This window comes from Hermetia illucens, chromosome 4 (genome assembly GCF_905115235.1).
Source record: "Hermetia illucens chromosome 4, iHerIll2.2.curated.20191125, whole genome shotgun sequence".
Taxonomy (NCBI): Eukaryota; Metazoa; Arthropoda; class Insecta; order Diptera; family Stratiomyidae; genus Hermetia; species Hermetia illucens.
Window position 1 is genome coordinate 73,462,459 of NC_051852.1, and position 18,193 is coordinate 73,480,651.

The window sequence follows — 18,193 nt, forward strand, 5'->3', positions numbered from 1 at the left end:
TATGTTGAACCGTAATATTTTAATTTTATTGTTATTGTAGATATGTGGCTTTTAGTGTCTTCCGGGAACCTGGCTAGTCTTTCGACATTTAGAACTCGGGAGGACTGAGTTAATATTTTCAAGACTTTCCACTTTACTATTCTCACCGCACTATTGAGTGGAATGAAAACTTACAGAGTGTTGCCTAGTGATGAAGTTTGTCTCATGCTTTTTCGCTTCTATCGCGGTTTTGAAAAGGATTTTAGCTCTGGCTTTTTTAATTTTAGGGATTTTGAGTATACCTTTGGTGTTGCTGGCCTACATTTTTGTCTTGGATAATGACGGCATATTTAAGGTAGGCAACTCTCGTTGTAGATGGCTTGGATTATTGACGGGTTGCTTGAGAGGATATTTGATTATTGTTTAGGATAGTGAGGGATCCTAAGTTCACATCCACTTGATGTTGGACTGGACCAAATGGAGAGCAACTTACTCGACGAAACCGTTAGTCCCTATTTTTAAACGCTTTGGTGCCATGCCCCAAACGAGGGATCCGTGGACCAAAAAACAAGAGAGTAAGTTGCTCTCCATTTGGTCCGGTCCAACATCAAGTGGATGTGGACTTAGGCTCCCTCACTATCCTAAACAATATTTAGCTTTAACCTAACTTAGGCTCAAACTATTGCCGGTTTCACTTGGATATAATTCCCACCCTTGCCGTGTTTTTGCGAATATATAAAGGAGCAAGAAAAACATTCAACAATCGCCGCTTCAAACTACATACTACAAACTAATAATAGAAACACGAAGCGTTTAAGTAGAAAAACTTATATTTTCCTTATCTTTTCTTATATAAACATGGTTTCAATGAAAAACTCTTGGCTACCGCACTATCTTTCGCTACAGTTTGGTGCTTGCTAAATCGAAAGAAAACGAACATTTTATGTGATAGCTCGCGTCGTTCCAGCTGAAATCCACAACTTGCTACATTGCGAATAAATTCGTCGATGGAATTGAATCTGGATGTTATTTCCGCAATTACCAAGAGACCTCTAGAATTTAAAAAAGTTTTTCTGACACGGATGCGATCAATAGATTAGAAAAACTTACCCTTTCCGTAATACTCGATTTGCTTCCAATAGAAAATCACGTAAGTTCACACCCATCAGCGATAAACAATACACAGCAACATCAATCGATCCTGTTTTAAGAGGCGTATTCGCCATATCAGCAGCTATAACGTCGTCTCGCACACTTACCAAGTCAATAGAATATACCTTGTGAGGCACTGATTGCGCTAATATTGCATCTCCGCATCCGAAATCAGCTATGATGAGGGTTGCTGGTCTTCAAAGTATCACAGATTAGATTTTTTTTAATTGGAAATTTTTCGGACATTGCCAAATAAAATAATAATCTTCTTCCAAGTTAATCCCGGTTATCATTTCTTTTATATTTCGAAATTTATAATGCTAAAAAAATCGGTGCTGGTTCGGGCTAATAACCAAATAAAAATCCCTCTTACTCAATGTTAACGAAAAAAAAAAACAAAATAAAATTTGGTGAGAAGGTGTGATCTATATGTTCCTCTACATTCAGCGAGTGGCGCTATTTTGTGTTGAGTTTGTAGGGGTGCTCCCCATACATACCGAAGGGGGTGTAATATATTTTTTTACAGACTATAATCGTGTGGGGTGTCAAATGAAAGGACTCGATCAGTACTTTTCGAAAATGTCTTATTTCTGATATTGGGTAAAACACGCTGAAATTACCGCTGGGACTACTTCGATCTTTTGTAGTCTTCAAGTCTATTTTGATATATATATATATATACCTGGCGTACCAGGTTAATCCAGACCTGAGTGGCAAACACAGAGCTGCCTGCGACCAGGCGCGTGTCATGGCCTACCGGGTCAGCTACGAATATTACAAATTAATCTTGTAAATAAGTAGCCGCGGACACGCAGTTTCCGTTTGTGTTCGTCTTCCCTTAGCTATTCTTCCTTTCCAGAGCGGCTCTTCGCCCCCACCAGGGACGGAAGGCCTAGGCGTCATATGGTTTGGACGAACCAACACAATGAATTTATCGTCCGCGCCTATTATCATGTTACGGATTTGGAACGGGATCTATTAGGGTAGGTTCCCGATTTCCGGAACTAAGTCATGTTCTGGAGCAGAACGTTGTCAATCAATACCAGGTGATAGTTAATAACAACCAACTTGCCCTATCAACTAGGCAAAAAATCTTCCAAGAGGTTTCACTCGAGCTCGGTCTCGAGTCTTCAAAATACCGGACTAGCCAAAGGAGCAACGCAAGTACTTGAAATAATAAAAAAACTTGTTTTCTTTTTCGCTGGTGTGGATACGTGTATTTGCAAAAATAAATATGTCCAGCGAAAAAGAAAACACAAGTTTTTTATTATTTCAAATAATTAATCGTTGGAAACACCGTATAATTACACTCAAACGCAAGTACTCCAAATGTAAGGCATTCCATGAACCCAGCAATCAAGAGGAGGATGTCGACCCAATTTATAATGAGGCTTTCTCCGCATTCGAGGACGCATTCACAGAATATGCTGAGATTCTCCCAAACACTAGGTCAAACATTCCAAAACTAAAGCTTAATTCGGCAAATACTAAAATTATTGCTGCCGTTGATAGAATTTTGGCTGATCGTTTGGCTCCCCCAGCAACTTATTATTGTCACAGCAGGTGTTGTTGCTTGCAATATGCCGAAGTATTTGTAGACGTCGTCCGAATCCATACCCTCAATTCGGATATTATTATGGCTGCATCCTTCGTTGTCGGTGTATTTTCCCCGAACAATTGTTTTTATACGATATTTCTCCAAACCTAACTGCATGCCGATATCCCTGCTGAACTGGATGGTGATGTCCAGCAAAGAGCGAAGTTGGTTCTCGTCTTTGACATACAATTTGATGTCGTCAATATACATTAAATGGCTTAATGTACATTTCGACAATATGCCATGTTTGACTTGGAATCCATATCCATTGTAATTGCAGGTAGCTATTATAGAAGCCGCCAGGAGTTGATAAGATTCACAACTTCTGGCTGAAGCGGTTCAAAAGCACTCACAAGATATTGGCAAATCAATTTAATCAGATGATTGCCGATCCTGATTTAGTTCCAGAATTCTTCACCAAGAGGATAACTTTTCTCATCCCCAAGGAACAGGGTACCTCTTGCCCTTCAAAATGTCGACCAATTACTTGTCTTCCTACCATCTACAAGGTCTTCACTTCAGTTCTGTGCGCGAACATCTCAAAACATCTTGATGTTCATAAATTGATAGCTGAGGAGGAAAGGATGTGCAAAAGGCTCCGGAGGTTGTAAAGAACAGCTTATAATTGGTACGGTCGTTGTAAAGCAGGCTATCTATCAAAAACGAAATATCTCGACAACCTAAATCGATCATAAATCAGCCTTTGACTCCATATCGCACTCGTGGTTACTGCAAGTATTACCCTTGTACAAAATCAACCCTAATGTGGTTCTTCTTCTGAGAGCAGTGATGAAGAATTGGAGCACGAAGCTATCGGTATCCTCACAAACATCAGGAGAGGTACCAATCAGACGTGGCATTTTCCAAGGCAATTCTCTAAGCCCGCTGTGGTTTTGTTTGGCTTTCAATCCATTATCCCATCTTTTGCATGAAAGCCGACATGTGGAAAGAAAAACCCATTCCCGGAGATCATATCAAAAATTTGTTGGTGTCAGGCATTGACATCGAAGCCTCCAACAAATGGTTGACTAATTGTGTACTTTTCTAAGAGACCGAAGCATTCCTAACTTCAATTCAGGATGCTTCGCTCCCAACAAAAAATTATAAACGGTACATTCTTCACGACTCCTCAATCACCAACTCCAATTGTAGGTTATGCAACTGTGAAGAGGAGACCATCCAGCACATAACATTTGCTTGTAGGATGTTGAGCAGTACCGAGTATCCCGAGTCTGTCATAACTCCGTCTGCAAGATTCTCCATGAAAACCTTGCGTTAAAGTATAGCTTAATGCCAATCCACCATCCTTATTATAAGTATACTCCACAGGGAATCTTGGAAAATGATCGGATTAAACTTCTGTGGGATCACACTATTGCCACGGACCAGTGTTAATCACAATAGATCCGATCTAGTACTGCTTCTGAAGGAAGAGTAAGCGTGCTTCATAATCGATATAGCCGTACCGTTGGACCGGAGCTACGGCCCTTTGGCGGACGATATAAACCAGACTTGGAAACTACAAAAGATCAAAGTAGTCCCAGTGGTAATTTCAGCGACGGGATTATTCCCACAACATTTTCATAAAGCGCTGAAAACGCTCAATCTTAAGGCTGGACTATACATGGAGATGCAAAAAGCGGTTATCCTTGCAACCTGTGCTGTAGTCCGTAGAGTTCTGTCCGATAACAATCTGACCTAGTGGGTGTCAGTCTTGATTCGTACTGTCTTCCATTTAAGATTCATGTCTCTGTAGTGTAGAAGCACCGCGTCATTGCTTGAAGTGTTTGCGACAATCAGGATGTAGCAATACATTTTCGCATGGTCGCACACATTTTGCGTTAAAACGCATCTTAGGTTGGTTGCCCCTCGGCCCGGTTGGGCGAGAAGAGGGTCCGTGGGCTTTTTTAACTATATATATATTAAATGTAAGTGCATATATATAACATATACAGCCTTGGCCATAAATATCAGGCGGCCCATATTTTATGCCTTTTTCTTGTTTAGCGTAAAAAAGAAACTCTTTTAGTGGTTTACGCGATTGTGTTGTATAATCCATACATCTGGTGCTCAGAGGTGGCGGTGAGGAAGACGGGGCGGCAACCCTGTCGGCCAAACCAAAACCAAATGTCCGAGGAGAACCTCCATAGTGATGGCACCGGGAGACGCTGTACTCACTTTGGTTTGCCGGCCGTGAGCAGTAGGCGAATGCTCCAAAGGCCTAATTAGGGTGATCAGACCTTGTCTTGCATCCACCAGTATGAATGCTAAGCCATGTTACTTGTCTCAGCGGGGCTCTGACTGTGGTCACAAAATCAATCCGTGTCTTAAGAAGACCGTAGGATTAAGTCTCCACGACAGATACCTACGTTAAACACTCAAGCACTTAACTGTCAGTGCAACTCGTCCCCACGTACTCGAGGAGGGCGATCAGACCCGAGTCTGCAAGGGACTTATCTGAAGTGGCTTTGGCCACGAAGCCTCACCGGAGGTTATCTGGTACCATGGGAACCGGGACGGCCCTCTGAGAGCATATACTCCAGGAGAATTCCTGGAGGATGTGTTCTCGGCCCGGTTATTACGTTAAACACTCAAGGACTTAACTGAATAATTCATACAATATTATTAATATTTTTTTGGTGCACCCTCTATTACAGCAACTATCATTTATATGAACTTCGTAAATTGCTGAGCGCATGTGGCGTTCCATTCGTGGATTAAAACGTTTTGAGCACTGTTTTGGATGTAATGCTATGCTCCCTTACTTTGTGCTGTAGAGTGCCTCAACAGTGTTGGGCATATTTGTATTTGCAAATACGAATACGATTAAATTCATACCATGATTTTCTATGAATACGAATACGAATGCAATCGTATTCGAAAAAGAGAATATCTCGGTATTTACACAAGTGAATACGAATACGGCCGTATTATCACGTCCGAATGTGAATACACTGTTGATTAACGGGGTCATCCCGTGTGTCGGATCCGCGGAATCGATTTTTTTTTGGTATCAATTGTATCTATATATAGTGTAGAATATATGGGCAAAGTGATTTTTTGATATTTGGAGTCGTTCGGAAATTATAGTGTTGCCACATGCCTGATTTATGTCGATCGCCGTAATAAAGCGCGTATTTATCGGCCCAAATGACTTTCGAATGACTTCGCTAAAAGGACAGCAATTGAAACCAGGGCTGTACATGTGTTTCTTGGCGAAACCTAAGGTTTATGGACTAGGTAAAGCAGATTAATTGTCAGTTAAAATGTTATGGCTAAAAACCACATCCTTCTATCGGACTCGAAAAATTATTACGCATGCTCAAGATATAATATATAGTGAAAAATTCGTATCTGTATCTTTATCCAGTTCTTCACCAAAAAATTCTAAAAAAGCGAAAAATCGGCCTTCACACGGGATGACCCCCTCAAGCCACCACATCAGAATACGACGGAAAAAATGACTAACTTGGAGACAACCAGACAATGCAGAAAACGTAATCATCAAGAAGAAAAATAGCACAATAATTCTGCAGCCAGCAGTTCCTCTACAAGCACCCATGTGAACAAGATGTCCACCAGATCCGACACCGCTACTTACATTTCGCGGAAGAAAACGAGCTACTTGTGATGAAACAATGGCCGGGGAGAATGAAACGAGGCGCTTTCAGCTTCGTGGAAACAATCGCCAATTCGCTATTCGGCGTGATCGATTCAAACTATGCTAATGAGATGTCTCAAAAATTAGCAATATCCATAAAACGAAGATTTGTTTCTGTCATTCCTCAAAAAACGCACATCTATATTGAATACGACAGTTAATTTAATGAAGGTAAACCCGGAAACAATAGACCAACGATACCATGTCCTTGAAGAGCGTCTGGGAGAAGTGATAAATCGAGTCAACAATGCAACTGACGCTCTCCATCAATTTCAGCTTCTGCAGCTCTTTTTATCCTGGTCAATTTATAGCACGAAGCTTTTGGACAAGGTAGGGGAAACACAAAACACGACACTAGACGTGTTATCGGATACTCATCAGGGATAACTAAGTTATCGATTGGTGCCGCCACACCAGTTTAAACAGGATAAATAAAGGGTAATCTCCCGGCTAACGTCCGTCTTCCAGTTGCACCAGAAGGTACATTGCAGTTGTACAGGCTCCCGTCAGCAGAGGGTCGACTAACTACCAAGCACACAAGTTCCAATTTAAAATACCGCTAATCAGCCTGCAGGCATTCACCTTGTTCAGGATATTCCCCATTCTGGCAGTCATTAACGAGACAATCATAAGGATGCGACAATCATGCGATTACTTAGCGGTCATCTTACCTTTGCGCCCAGTCTCATCCCATTGATCATCGCGAAGTAAATGAAAACAAGTGTGAAATCGACCTGTTAAATGATGTCTCGAGGCCGGAGTCTTCCCAAATGGAACCAGTTATGACCAATTCTGCCTGGATAGAGATACTAACAACTAACAAATGGATTTATGCCGTGTCCAAGGAATCCCGTTTAAACATAGTATGTTACAGCTCTAATATCATTCAATCAATAAAAGGATTAGGTATTTTGGCGCTTGAGCCAGGATATATCGTGAAGCGTGAGCACATCACAGTTTGAACATCTCCTACTCAAGACTAATACCAATGGACATCAGCATATACACAACACAGCTCTCAAAACTCCAATTTAGCAATCCTTACACAGAAAAAATTCGACAGCTAGCGGACGAAATTAGGCAACAGCGGCTGGAGCTGTCAGATAAAATACACCATCACCAACTTCCCAACACCGTGTTCATCAGGATTTGGCATAGTAGTACTCCTCGCCATGATACCAGCTTGGAAACATCGAGCGCTCATGTGTAGGTAACGAACAGTAAAACCAATACCCACCCCAAGAAAACAGGCCCCGGATGACTTCACCATCCACATATAGAGGACTGGTAACCATACGTATCATCCGCGGGGGGATGTTGATGTTGATTTCCATGGCTCTAATGTTTTTTGCAAAGTAAACATTTACAGGTCAATGTTCACCCCACCTCGACTATAATGTTATAATACAATATTCTGTAAACGTAAGATACACCGAATTCAATGACCGGCGATACCTGCATGGAAATCTGCAAATACATCAATTTACGCGCTGGCAATTTGCAATCTATGCAGGTCAATAATGCATTGTATGTATTTTACTATGAATATACCATTCGCACGTGTACCTTACGTAGGCATAAAATCTGTATTTAAAGAAATGTTGTTAATAAAGAATTGTCAGTTCGATCGATATAACCTAGTCTATCTTTTTATCCTTAGTAAGGCTGCTAGGGACGATCGATTTGATCTAAAGCTTGAGTTGGTGCTTCACCAAGTTAAGCATACCACTCATTGGTGCTTTACCAAGGTGTGTTTCGTTGAGATTCGTATTAAGAGCGTTTCTTCAGACCAGTTTACGATCTAAGTATCGTCAGCTGACAAAATACGACAAAACAAGTCGTAACAAGTACTAATCGAGACCTTTCATTTGATACCCAACATGACTGTATTCGGTGAAAAAAATTGTACACCCCCCTTTTGCATGTATGGGGACCCCTTACTCTCAATCTAGAAGGATATCACTCACTGCAGGTCTGGGCGTCCACAGTTCCCATCTTATCACCAAATTTCGTGTCAATCGGTATAGTCGTTTCTGAGAAAAGTGCATGTGACAAACAGACAGACATTGAACCGATTTTAGTAAGGTTTTCTTTTGCAAACAAAAAAAGTGGTGGCCCAACTACTTATTGGAAACTCAAATTTCTTAAAACTATCGATCACATTTCGATATTTTGACAATTAATTGTAGTGCGGCTAAGCAAATTTCGCATGATAATTTCGAAAATTGCTATTATGTTGTATATTTCTTTATTAAATTAAAAATTTATATATTTACTTTATAAATGTATTTCCGTTTTACTTCATACTGATAAAAAACGGTATGCGGCTAAGCAAATTTCGCGCACTATAGTCCGAACTACGATTAGGTTGGTTAATAAATTCTTATTTTTATTCTAGATTTTTTATGAAAAGAAGATACGATTTTATTGAAAAAAAATTTGCAACTCCGCCATTTTAATATTTAATAAGGCCGGCGCGATGGTTGTGGAAATCGAGCGTTAGTCTTTCAGTCCAGCTGCTCTGTTCAAGTGCCAGTCGGCTGTGTTCGTTTTGTGTTTGCCTCGCTGCTGTGAGTTTATCAGTTGCACAGCGTTAAGTGTGATAATAGTAAAACAGAAGCACAGTCTGACTGTGTAGATGCCCAATACTCCACTAAGAAATGAGCAGGAAACACTAAGGTAAAATTATGCTCATGGTTCAGATCATAGAGAAAAGTATCAAGAATAAAAAAACATTTGAATTTTTCATTTCAGATTACCGCAAATGGAAATGTGCTTCCTAATAGCAGCTTACTTTTTTGGACGAGTACCCTTTGACGGCAAAAAACAAATACAAACGATTATCAAATTCATGAATTTAAAATTTTGTATTCTAACTCAAGATGCCAATAATAACATATAAGAAGATTGAAAAGATTAAAGATTAGTTGAGATTGTCTGAAGTTGCAGTCATTTCTGTGATTTCGTCTCTGCAAAAGAATCTCAATCGTAAAAAGTAAGCCAGATCATGTACGAGGATAATTTTGACTGAAGGGTTGAACGCAATAGAATTAAGTCGAGAGAAACATTGAAGATGAAGAGCAACTGCAAACATTTTTTACAGCACTCCTAACGATGTCAATATCGTATTTATCGAAACGAACCTTTTTGGCAAAACGAACACCTACATCCTGAATGGAATTTAACCACACGAAAAAGCGCATAGAAGATATTTTGGATAATAACAACAATTAAAACAAGAATAACAATTATTTACTTTTAGATATAACGTTTCACGCGAATACCAGCGGACGGCAATAATAATTGATGGTGCTACAGTCCAATTTGAACGTAGTTCTTTTAAATGTGTTAGAAGTACACTAGAAGGCAATATGGTCAGCATTGTGCTCGCCAGAGGTTATTACTTCGGTTAAGTTGGAGTCATATACAGATAGCAGAAATAAAAATAGAAGTAAGGAACTTTGGAATTTAATAAGAATGAACAGAAGTGATGAGAAGTCTTCGACAAAGAATGGGAATAATGAAGGATCTAAGATGATATCCTGAATAGTAACTTAGGTAGAAGGATATGCAGCCAACAAACAAAAAAAGATGAAGAAAGGTAATTCTTTTGAGTTTAGAAAGTAATATCTAATAGCTTTGACTTTCATCCTTCTGAAAAGTTAATACAGAAAATATGTATGGCATTTGGCAAATTAAGGGGTCCCCAAACATGCAAAAGGGAGGTGTTTATTTTTTTTGACCACCTATACTCATGTGGGGTGTCAAATGAAAGGTCCTGGTTAGTGCTTTCCGAAGCCGGTCTTAGTTTTGACATTTGTTGCAAAGGTGGGGAGTGCGGGGGATCGAAATTGATAATTTTTTTAACGGACTCGAAGCCGAAAAATCTGATAAAAATCAGGATGATGCCACTATATGCTGCCTAGGCTCCAAAATACCCTCCGTACCGATATCTATTCAAATAAAGTTAATAATAGTATATTGCCATAATTTTTTATAATTGACTGTGAAACCCCCCTTAAGTTCATCCTAGCACTACGAAATGCAACAATATAGCATATATAGCAATATAGCAAAGTTCTAATAGGCCAAAATTGCCGCCTTGGTGCAAATTTAAGACTTTGAATGTCAGTTTTAGGTACTAATGGATGTTAGTGTTAGGTATACAAGTTTGCAGCAAACTTGTTAGCACTGATGAAGGGAACAAGTGGTTCCCGGAATATCGGTATTTGCAAGAATAAATATCCACACCAACGAAAAAGAAACAACAAGTTTTATTATTCCAATTAATTAATCGTTGGAAACACCGCATAATTTCACTCAGGTATGAACTAGTCGCTGTTGATGAGTTTCCCTTGTCGAGATAGTCGATGAATATTACACGACTATTTCGTCTTTGCACGCTTTGGAGTCGACTGCCAGTCCACTTAGATGACGATCATTTTGACTTTGGTGTTAAATAATGGAGCCATGTTTCATCCATTGTTACTTATCGACGCATACAAACACTGCTTAAAATCGTCAACAAGTTCTTGTTTTTGGTCGACTGTGAGAGCCTGCGCGGCACCCACTTTGAACAGAGCTTTCGCATACTCAAACATTCATGCACGGTATGTCCAACACTTCAGGGCTTCAACTATCTCGATCGACTTCACTTTGAGGTCATCCAAAATTATTTTGTAAGCTATTTTGATGTTTTCGTCCGTAACAGCCTCTTTGGAGCATTCACTGTGTGCATCGTCCACCTGCTCAATTCGCCTCATTTAAACTTAGCAAACCACTTCTCAACGGTTGATTTCCCTGATGTAAAGTTTCTTCAAACTAACAAAAGTTGCTTGACTCAAAATGCTCTATCCCATAAACTAATAGCTGGAAAATTGTCAAATTTGTACACGTGTCTTTCGAGCTTTTCAGCCAACCTGGTATGATTTCATTTCGTATGGGCACCCAACTTGCTGGCCGACTGACGCAAAACTCCTGGTCTCATCGATTTCAGCTGAATCATGTAACCAACTCTCATTCGATCACTTTCCCGGCATCGTACACATATTCGGATAACGTTCCAGAGGAATTTATAATCTTGAGGAATGATGCATGGCAAATACAGCCGAACTGTCAGAAGCAGAAAAAGACCTATGAAAAGCTCTGAATAATTAAAACGAGCAGAATATGCAACATCACTTCAGAGATTTAACTTCGAAAATGGACAGACTACAGTGGGTGACCAAATTATTAGACCCACCTTTGAAAAAATATATAAATTTAGTTTATATGCAAGGAAAGGCAGCAAAGATGTTATCAATTTTTACAAAACATTTATGCTGTCAAAAAGGATTTAGTAGACATTTGAAATATATTTTAAATAATCATATAAATATAAAAATAAAATAAACATTTAATATTTAGTCAAGTCGTTGTTTGCTGGTATCATAAATCTTACTCTTCATGGCATACTTTCTGGAAAATTTTATGTTTTTCATTGGCTTTTAGTAAAGTTAAGTTCTTGTTTTGATTTTTCTAAAAAAATCTATTTTTTTGTCTTTTGACATGGAGGAGAATTGCACATAAATAGAAATTTGCTATTTGATAACCATTCGAGTAATTTGAGTATAATCCTGGTTTGGTCCGACCACACTTGCCATCCCACTTGATGTCAATCGTAATTTTGCGCCAACTTTCTGTTCAATTCTGTCTATTCCGTGGCCAAGAAACTATCATCAATACAATTGAGTTGTCAGTATCGGTTATTACCTCTTTAAAAAACGAAAATTTTTATCTCAGAAACTTTTCGCGGGAGAAATCTTAACTTGTTTTCATAATGAGAACCTATAAAAATCACAAAATTTAATAAAAATCAACCTAAATATTACAAAAATATCAAACAATGACGACTTTATGGTTTCTTACCAGGGCAGAGGCAAATCGTCAGACGCTGCCTCACCTCTACCCTGGGAGCAGCCTGACCGAAGCAGCTCGCATGGTAAGAAACCGTAAAGTCGTCATCGCCTGACATTTTTGTAAAGTTTGGGTGCCAAGCCCTAAACGAGGGGTCCGTGGACCAAAAAAAGAGAGAGTAAGTTGCTCCCCATTTGGTCCGGCCCGGCATTAAGTTGATGCGGACTTAGGACCTCACAATTCTCAAAAAATGAAACTTAAATATTATATATAAATCAATGCATAACACGTGTACGTCGAAATAACTATTATATCACAAAATAGCAGTGCTCAATATAAACTACGCTCAAAAATGGATTGTCAACAGAACATTGAAAAAAAATATAACAAAGCATAATAGAAACACATATCTTTCAAAACCCCCTCTGTATTCTCGGTGGAAAGCTTGTAGGAATCTTGCGCCTAGTAAATCATAACTGGGCGCAAAGTGAGCCGAAAAAGGTGCCGTACTGGTGACGCATTTAGAAAATGTTTTTACATCCAACTAGGTGAAAAACAAAGTTCAACTTCCACGATACTTACCCTCATCTGCCGCTCAGAGTTAAAAATGCTACTCGCATCATCAGAAAACTCGATCCTACAAAAGTATGCGACCACGACAAAATTACACACAAAATGGTCAAAGAATTCCTTCCATGATAGCAATCAAGCACCTGGTTAAGATTTTAACGCGATGGCACTTTATTGGTTACTTCACGAATATCTGGAGAGCTTCTGTTATAATTACGGTTGCAAAACCGGGAAAAGATCCAACGTAAGTAGCATTATACCGCTCGATAAACTTCGTTTCTAAGAAGTCGCAATATACTCCACTGCCGCCACAACAGAACAGATTAACCGTATCGTTTCAGCAATAAGACAAACTTTCAACCAAAAAACATACTTTTCCGCCGTCTTCCTTGATATTTCCCAGGCTTCCGGCAGAGTGTGTTGTATGCCACACACAAATTAGAAAAACTTTACCGGCAAATATGTATGATATTTTGAAGTCCTATATAAAAAGTAGCTCGTTCCAAATAAAATACAAAATCTTCACATCTAAAGATCATGCTGACACAACAGGTGTCCTAGGGAAGCGTACTAGGGTCACTATTGTATCTGATATATCTTTCCGATCTGCCAGATGACGATAATCTGATTATATCTACGTTCGCGGACAAGACGGGGATACTTAGTTCTCATAAAAATTCCTGGAATTTTATTTGAAAAAACTTGAATAGTGGCTAATTACATGGAGGTTTCGCGTGGACGAGAGCAAAAGTTGTCACGTTACATTTACTCTGAATCGGAAAACATAACCGCCCATTTCATTAAATGGAAACAACACTCCACAAACTGGCAATGTCAGATATCTTGGCTTCCACCTCAAGCGACGTCGTACAAATGAGATTAAAAGTAAACAATATGTACTCGTTAATCAACCAAAATTCTACTTACTTTTGTACAAGTCGATAATTAAACCCATCTGGACCTACGAAATTCAGCTTTTGGGTGCAACAAAAATTTCAATATCAAACTGCTCCAACAAATCCAGCCGAAGATCCTTTGAATAATAACTAATGTACCTTGGCTCATCAAGAATAGTAGCTTACATCATCAATATAATTACCCCTTATACTCTTACTCAAACTCAAATATCGAAAAAAACTGAATAACCAGCCAAATTTTCTTGCTTAAACAATTCGTACTTTAGACAATAATTCTTACTGAAATTATCAAAATTAATGTACCCTCTACTTTAGAATATTGATAAAGCGAGCCTTTTAATTCTAAACTCTATGGAGTCTTTTGGTCAATACAATTCGTATACATATTGTTAGTTCTGCTAAAAGTGGAAGACTTGGATACTTTCAGTTTTTTTTTTTTTTGTATTTTTTAACTAGACAAACTATTTCATCTCTGCAAAAAGGATCTTTAAATCTTGATGTAAGTTTTTTGATGACGCAGATATAAGCAGGTTATCGTCAACTGGCTCGTAGGAAACATATTCCAGATACAGTAATGGCCCTACTGGGCTTCCTGGAGGACATCTGCTTTTATAGAATGATTTTTGCATATGAAACTTCTACATTTCAGTTGGAACGAGCGACCTTTCCGAATTTCGTACAATAGCCATTTATGCCATACTTTGCCGTAAGCCTGGGTAATGTGGAAAAAGACGATTGAACAACAGTTCTTTTCGTTTGAAAGATTGCCTTATTGCCGAAACTTCTCGGAAGCCGAATTGACGAGGGTAATATTGTGAATTTTTAGGAAAGATAAAATCTTTGACGCCAGCCGTTTTTCAAACGCTTTTGATAGAATACGAAGTAAGGTTATTGCACGGTACGATGCTACTTGCGTCGAATCTTCTCCAGGTTTTGCATTAGTAATTATAACTGATGTTTTTCGCATGTTCGAAAACAGACCTATATGTGTCATTGCGTTGAAAATCTTAAGTGTTTGATGGCTTGGAAGAAGAGTTCTTTAATCATTTCGCTTGTATTTTTTTGTGGCCACAGACTTTTTAAGATCGACCTCCTTGATGATAGGAGCGACATTCTTAACTCTAAAGAGGAGGTTTGTTTTAGCAGATGAGGGTAAGCATTTCGGAAGATGACCTTGTTTTCCACTGAATTGGGTATAAAAATACTTTCTAAATGGGCCGCGAGGGCAGCACATTTTTCAACGTCAATACGAGACCAGGCACTCTTCTAAACGCACAAAAGTGGTAAATGGTCTTTTTAGGTTCCTGCAAGCTTTCCAATAAGAATAGTCGATATCCTTTAAAGTAGTTTGCATAATCTGCTGTGTTCTATCGAACTTTTCGCAGACGTTTTGTCACCTCTGATAGTTCAAATTTTAACCTCGGAGAACGATATGTTTGCAATTCACGTCTCAAATTTCGTATTTTGTGATTCATTTCTAGGATACCCTTCGTGGGCTCTTATCGACCGGCTACACTTTGATTGAGTTTCATGGATAGTGGCGGAGTCAGGTAGAAGGTGTTGTTGAAGCTTTGAATGGCTTAATTGTATGTATTGATTATGCCATGCAATAAAATTCACCATCCCAGAGTGGCCGACAAGTGTACAGAACAGTAGAGGGCGAGTGTACTTTCTATAAGTATTCTATTGGAATTACTTTCAAATATGTAGCGGTAATAGATGCATATCTAAGAAACCACCACTCTCAGATCGGCATTAACCAGAAATTGCAAAACGAAATTCACGCAACGCAAACTGGGAGCTCTAGCTTCACCACCTTCATAAAGCGATCCTTACCTCTTAAAAAAAATTGATGTAGGCTGGCAGGAAGCAACAGCAAACTAAATGATGTTGGTGAAGCCACCAAAGCAAAGAGAATAAACGAGGGCGAAATAATTTCATGTTGCAAAGTTCTACCAGTATTCCAAATTAGAGACCAAAATAGTATTACATAATGAATCTAGAATAGAAAATAAGACACAGGCAGAAATACATGGAGGAAACCTAAAATACGAAATGCGCCAACACCTACAACACACCATACTATTTCAGGCAAAAGTGCATACTGTAAACCTGTGCGTCAGAAAAAAAACTATGGAAGAGTCTGAGGCTTCAACGCTATTGCATCACCTCAATTAAGATCCAATTTGGTATGATGGTGTCAGTAAGACTGACAACTGAAAACGAAGTAATATTAACTTACTATCTAATCGGACACAGTCTGGTTCAATAATCCAGCAGTCATTGCTTTTCCATTTTAGTCAGAGTAACGGGAAAGTGATCGTACAAGACAGCCCATAAGCTCTTTTGAATAGAACCAGGTTTCCACGATCCAGGGTACTATGCCCTCAAGTCATGAGAATTTTCTGAGGGGTCTTATTTTCCAATTTACCATTCGGGGAATTTTTAGATAAAGAACATAAAAGCCTAAAACGCAATCAGTTCAATGGCTGTTACGAGTTGAAACCACAACTGCTATAACGGTTTATCTCTCTGATAAATACTCAACAGTGACTTGATTTGAGCGGGCTGTAAAATGACCGCTTTTAACAAAATTTTAAGGTTTGTCGGTCGCACGTCATAGTAATAAGTAAATAACAGGATATGACTTACAGTTTCTTGATTTCTCCAATAATTTTTCGAAGGGGATTCATTGGCCACTGTTCAACTTGATGGCGGTATCCTTCGTGGTAAGCCTCAAAGTCGCTAGGTTTGTTTTGGAACAAACTTAATCCATCGGAACCGCTGGCCTTGTAAAGCTGTTCATTTAAATATCGGAAACGCGACCCTTTCAAGTTAGTCCTCAACTTGTTCCCTAGGCTTCCACTGGAAGCTATTCGTGGTCCAGCAGGCTGCTCCTTTTCAACTGGTTTTCCAATATCCGATTTAAATCTACCTTTTTTCGTTCGCTCCTTTTTAATACTCAGGGAAGTCACTTCTTTTTTATGGAGACGATCCTTTTCTACTTTCTTCCTCCGATTCTGTTTGCGTTGCTTGCCAGATTTCCCAGTCTGACCGTTCATGTCATCCTGTGGATCACATACCAATAATATAAAATGCCGAAACAAAATTCCTACCTTTGTACCCTTGTAAAAGACTTGAAGGCGTACGTCACACCAGTGTCTTCATCCCAAGCGCTTCCTTTGAACATAGTTTAATGAATAACAAATCTAAACAAAACCACGAATTACACCAAAGGCATCTGTCAAACACATGGTCGAACTCTGACAGCAATCAGCTGATTAGCTTCCAGAGCTTTTGTTCAATATTGACCGAAACAATGAGAATAATTGCAACGGGCAACCCTTAACCAAAAGCGATTTAACGATTATTTGAATTTGGCATAAGATTAATATTAATTCTATGTTTAGCGATTTAACTTCTTTGTTCAAAATATTACATTAAAATAATAAATATTTTTATTGAATTTCCAACCCAGATAACATAGTACCACCTCCAGGTGTTTCCTCCTAATATCTCAAACCCTTGATCTCCCGTGAATTCGGCTCTTTTTAAATTGGAAATAAAGATGGTCCAAAAGTCGTTTGAAGAAAATATTTTTACTAGAGCAAAAGAGGAGTCATATTTTTAATTCCATTCAAAGTTTGACTAATATTAGATAATCCTAATAAGTCAGCTAACTTGTATTTTACTAACGAGTCAACTAAATCTAATAATTTAATTAATAGCAAAAACCGTGCTTCTATTGCTCCGGCAGAAATCACTCCATCTACAGACTCTTGCAATTTAAGAAACTTGATGTCAACAAAAGGGTCGAGTTAGTAAACTCCAAGGCGTCCCATTTCTAAGAGATTCGATTTTGCTTCCTCCAAACTACTATTATTAGTTTTCAGTGTAAATATATATTTCGGGAGCAACTTACCCCACTCTTCAGTACAAAACAACTAAAAACAATTGCGATTATACGGTTCTTTTATACTTATTCACTAACTACTAAAATCACTTTTAAAATTTTTTTTTTAACTATCAACCTAATTACCTGTTAATTACCGCAGCGAGTCTTATTAATTTTGAGGGGCAGTTACCTGAATCTGTGTTTAATAATCACGTCGCGTCTTCTCTCAAAATTTCTAAACTTTCCCAAGGGCCCAAGGTTGTCGTTCGGTTTGTATGAAGGAAGAGCTCAAGGTTTTCTTGTTGAATGGTAGGGGCTTCTTCGACTATGTGCGCTACTACTGAAGATTTTATACACGACTTTTGTTTCCAAACAATACTTACCGCTTCCTTGATGTGTTCATTAAATCTAGCCGTTATCAAGTTGCTGGTATCGTTCTCTGCGTTGCTGTAGGCTTATGGTATATCTCGAAATTAAACTTCCCGCTAGAAATTGCGATATTTCGATCCAGGAAGGGTCGAGACCCA

General features: G+C 38.8%; 1 protein-coding gene across 1 annotated transcript; it reads right to left on the bottom strand.

The window, feature by feature from the left end:
* Nucleotides 1–791: 791 nt before the first annotated feature.
* LOC119655374 (ribosomal RNA-processing protein 8) lies at nucleotides 792–17,033 on the bottom strand. The gene is made up of 4 exons (XM_038061238.1): nucleotides 16,896–17,033; nucleotides 16,424–16,839; nucleotides 1,090–1,326; nucleotides 792–1,031 (listed from the first exon to the last, which is right to left on the bottom strand). The coding sequence occupies exons 1-4, from the start codon at nucleotides 16,959–16,961 to the stop codon at nucleotides 818–820; spliced, it is 933 nt and encodes a 310-aa protein (XP_037917166.1). The 5' UTR covers nucleotides 16,962–17,033; the 3' UTR covers nucleotides 792–817.
* Nucleotides 17,034–18,193: the final 1,160 nt, after the last annotated feature.